Source organism: Physeter macrocephalus, chromosome 9 (assembly GCF_002837175.3).
Source record: "Physeter macrocephalus isolate SW-GA chromosome 9, ASM283717v5, whole genome shotgun sequence".
Taxonomy (NCBI): Eukaryota; Metazoa; Chordata; class Mammalia; order Artiodactyla; family Physeteridae; genus Physeter; species Physeter macrocephalus.
Genome location: NC_041222.1, coordinates 15,559,770 through 15,564,596, shown reverse-complemented (window position 1 = coordinate 15,564,596; position 4,827 = coordinate 15,559,770). Strand labels below are relative to the sequence as shown.

The following is a 4,827-nucleotide window of genomic DNA, read 5'->3' as shown; positions in this document are numbered from 1 at the left end:
AAAAAAAAAAAAAAAAAAAAAAAAGATAATAAGCACTAAAGTGGTAGATGGACCTAGAGTCTGTCATACACAGTGAAGTAAGTCAGGAAGAGAAAAACAAATACAGCATGCTAACGCATATATATGGAATCTAAAAAAAAAATGGTTCTGATGAACCTAGGGGCAGGACCGGAATAAAGATGCAGATGTAGAGAATGGACTTGACAAGGACATGGGGCGGGGTTGGGGGTGGAAGGGTAAGCTGGGACGAAGTGAAAGAATAGCATTGACATACATACACTACCAAATGTAAAACAGATAGCTAGTGGGAAGCAGCCGCTTAGCACAGGGAGATCAGCTCGGTGCTCTGTGACCACCTAGAGGGGTTCGGGATAGGGAAGGTGAGAGGGAGACACAAGAGGGAGGGGATATGGGGATATATGTATATGTATAGCTGATTCACTGTGTTATGCAGCAGCAACTAACAAAACAATGTAGAGCAATTATATTCCAATAAAGATGTTATATATATATATATATATATATATATATATAAATGAAAAAAAAATAAGCAGTAAAGGTGACTAAGGAATGGAAGTATCAGGGAATGGGAGTAACCTGGTCATTAAAAACCTTCTTTATAAGTACAAACACAACAGAATATATGTACTAAAATTACCAAGTAGAAAATCATACAAAAAAATTTGTGTATGAGGCTGATCTGAACTACATTTTTAAAACTCGAACACATAGAAACTCTGCTTGTCTGTGGGTAGGACGGTGGGTTACTTTCTTCCTTCTACTCATCTGATTGTTGTCCTGATATTCTATAATAAGCCTGTACTGATTTTATAATTTGAAAAGACTTAGATCAACTTTTAAAACTTGGTAAATACAAAAGTCAGAAGCCAAATCTTACTATGGCACTCAAAAATAATTAGTAGTTATACATGAATACATCATAATTCATTATCCCATAGAAGCCCTGATAAGCGAGTCCGCAATATATGTCCATCTGATGTGCTGATGAAATTCCTTATATGCAGTTACACATTAGTATCCTTTTAATTAGCGCTGGCAACTTTAACAAGTGTTTCTTGTGCATGTTAAGCTAAAAATCCACCAGTGCATCAGGCAGATGGAACAGTCAACGTTGAGAGACAGGCAACCCTCTTACCGTCCAATTCCAACCCACAGGCTGATGACTCTCCCGTGTCAGTGCTTCCAGCCTGACCTGTCTGGTGGAGCCAGATCTCTACAGACTCGAGAAGCTCCCAGAGGCCCCACTGGCCCCTCCCAGCCAAGAGACCCTACGCAGATATCCCCCCACTGGAGCCCAACTCTTCTTCTAACTATTCACTGTCACCATCTCCCACCCTTGGTAGCAGCCTATGAGTCACCTCTGTCTCCTCTCTCAACACTGAGCCTAATGACCAGGTCCTTCTCCTTGTACCGCTGATGCTATTTTGGGGTGTGTGTTTAACCCCCAGCCTGAGGTTCGTTTTGTTACAGCTACACCTCCTCACTTCACCCCCAGCCCCAGTCTCGGTCTTGCCCCCATCCCTGCTCCCCATCACAGCCACTGTGGCCTTTCTGAAATGCACGTCTGACCAGGCCTGCCTCCCGCTCAAGAGCCTTCAAAGACTCCATGCAGACAGCGTGAAGTTCACGCGCTTTAAATGGGGTCAAGGTCACCCGCCACTCCAGGTTTTTGAACTTGGCCCTCTGACACCACTCAACAGCTAGTGCCTCTCTGCACTTTTCTACTTTGTGCCTTGGTTCCTCTGTTCATCTCCTTCTACCCTTCCCCCGACAGGCCTCCACTTCCAAGCCTCCTGCAGGTCTCTCTTCCTGAAGGAACCACACTGTACTCTGTACGTACATACGGAGTATGTGATCTGGCCACGAGGTCCTCACGGGACTGAAAGCTACTTGGGGACAGAGACCAAAGCAGAGCACTGTGCCTGGTACATGGGAGACCCTCATTTGTTGAAACGAAAAGCAACAACTTTAAAATGCTAATTACCACTAAGGAATAATGTACCTTGCAGGCAGAGAGCAGCTAACTCCACAGCTGTTTCATATGGGCATTTCAATCTTGGAAGGGAAAAAAGAAAAAAGAAATTAACTGTAAATATGAACTTTAATATTCATAACTATACAAAATGTCACTAACATCATTTCTCAGAAGGTAGTGATATTTAGATAATGATTTTTGTTCTCGGTGGTTTCTATTTTTGCTGTCTACATTGAAAAATGCAAACAAGCTGACTTACACTCCCTGTTTCCCAAAGTCAGTTCTCATCATATGGTAAAATAACCCCATCTAGGGATAGTTCCTCTCAACTCTAAGTAGAGTGGGCAATTTTACTGAATCTGGCAAGAACTGGGAAGTTTGGGAAACAGACTGAAAAGCCTTCCCTTTGCCTTATTATTTTTAAACTTATTTTATCTTGGTCTAGTACATGCATCTTTTGAAGCTGCCTTCGCTCTTTCTTGAAATGAGGTCATAGTGTTACAAATAAACAGACACCATATCTAAGATTGCCAGGACAGCTGGATGCACTCAAGCAATCGAATAACTGAGGCATCGCCACAGAGGTGTATTACTACAAATCCAGTGATCTCATTCATAGTTACTGTTACAGGTTTAGTTAGAAAAATAATAATGACATACATTGGTATAGCACTTCATAGTTTTCAAAGCCTTTTCATACATGTATATTATCCAATTTGGTCAATGCATCAAGTGTGTCAACCCCTAGGATGGGTGTCACCTGTGCTCCCCATCCCCACCTCAGAAATGAGGAACTGAGTGTTCAAGTGTCCTGCCCACAGACGGCCAGCTGGTAGAGGCAACGCTGGGGCCTCCAGAACACTATTCTGCTATGAAAGCGGGAAATCAGGCCGACGTGAATGTAAACTGCAAAGTACTGTACAAATGTAAGGCGTCGCCATTAATAGTTTTCCAGACCAAAGACAATCACCAGTTAAGAGGCTTTTAGTATGAGAAGCACAGTATGGAGAGAAAGAGAGAGAGAGAAATACACACACAATCAAAGATCTGTATCGCATGGCTGAATAAGGCAAATGTATACACTGTACAATCTACTTGTTCTATAGCGTACATTCCACTAGGATTCTCATAGCACATATTCTACAGAGAGTTTCCAAATTCGGAAATCACATATTAAATCTCCTTCAGATTATATTCAAAATCAAAATTTTGATTTTGATTCTTGTCAATAATAGCAGGTATTGCGTTTTAGGTTCAGTATATCTTAGTTTTCCATGTAACAGAAAATAGTCAATATGTCTGGTGAAAAATGACACAACTGTAAAAGTTATGACTCCTGAAATCTCATCTCCTTAAACTACATACTGGGCTTCCCCGGTGGCGCAGTGGTTGAGAGTCCGCCTGCCGATGCAGGGGACATGGGTTCATGCTCCGGTCCGGGAAGATCCCACGTCCGCGGCTGGGCCCGTGAGCCATGGCCACTGAGCCTGCGCGTCCGCAGCCTGTGCTCCGCAACGGGAGGGGCCACAACAATGAGAGGCCCGCGTAACGCAAAAAAAAAAACAAAAAAAACAACAAACCACTACATACTGCCTGTGAAACCAACCATTTCATTGCCAGTGCTTCTCGTGCTTAACAATCATTGTATAGCCAGAGGCCTAGTATTTAAAAACCATTTTTAAGAGAGGAAAAGGAAATGACATGATATTTTAAGAGAAGAAAAGGAAATGAGATGCGATGTCTAAACCTCTTTCTACTAGAATCAGAACATAACCTCTTTACATTACTTAAATGCAGATGGTGATGAGTGAGACTTTTGGATGATCCAAATACTTGTCAGTGTATTACATACTAATAATGTATCTTGCTTGCAAATACGACAATAGCTGTTATGAATGGGGCAGTGATGTGATCAGGGAGAGAATTATTCCCAGATACACATCACTTAAGATATTAAATGCTCTTGGAAATGCTTCAAGCCATACAGTAATCACTTGAAATAAGATGATGATGACAGTGATACAAGTATTAGACTCACTTTACAATGGCTGGTGTACTTTTTTTGAATTTTGAAAAGGTAACAAGGGTAAAGAGTTAAAAAAAACACACACGGTGAACTATTTGGAAAATATACTATGATCTATCCTAAGTTAAGAGTTAGAACAAAAACATACTTACTTTCCTGAAAGAATGTCATGCCTGAGTTGTAAAACAAACAGGTACCTGACAAACATATACAAAAGTCAACAACGGGTAACTCTTCCCCAGCCGCTTCCAGTCCCCAACTTCCCATCACAAATCCCACCCCACACACTTCCCGAAATTCTGCATTGTAAAGAGGGAGTCCAAATCAAATGAGAACTCGGGTGGAAGCATCTCCTCCTGTCTCCAGCAAGGCATCCCAGAATCTAGCTAGGAAGGTGAGCACATGTAGGAATTCACAAGATACTTAGAGGATGGAACATGGAGCACTGCACAGTCGAATGACACCTCCACATGCCCTTGGGGCTCCAGGAGAGGGAGAGACACACACACATGCACACGCACGCAGGGCGCACACGCAGCATGCAACGTGTCCAATCCAACAGGCAGGGTAGAGCCACTGCATTGGGCCCTCAGCCGGCCCACCAGCAGATTCCAGAAAGGCTGCAGCTGATTGTATCAAAAAATTTACAGGGCTTCCCTGGTGGCGCAGTGGTTGAGAGTCTGCCTGCCAATACAGGGGACATGGGTTCGTGCCCCGGTCCAGGAAGATCCCACATGCCGCGGAGCGGCTGGGCCCGTGAGCCATGGCCGCTGAGCCTGCGCGTCCAGAGCCTGTGCTCTGCAAC

The 4,827-nt window shown here is 43.3% G+C and overlaps 1 protein-coding gene across 6 annotated transcripts in view; it reads right to left on the bottom strand.

Annotated features, from left to right (window-relative positions):
- The window catches only part of EPB41L4B (erythrocyte membrane protein band 4.1 like 4B), a 146,898-nt gene that overhangs the window by 85,956 nt on the left and 56,115 nt on the right, over positions 1-4,827 (bottom strand). For all 6 annotated transcript variants that reach the window (XM_028493695.2, XM_028493693.2, XM_028493694.2 and 3 more), the window contains exons 5-6: positions 4,175-4,219; positions 2,024-2,076 (exon numbers count right to left, since the gene is read on the bottom strand). In XM_028493695.2, coding sequence (XP_028349496.1) covers positions 2,024-2,076; positions 4,175-4,219 — 98 coding nt within the window. The remainder of the gene's footprint in view (positions 1-2,023; positions 2,077-4,174; positions 4,220-4,827) is intronic.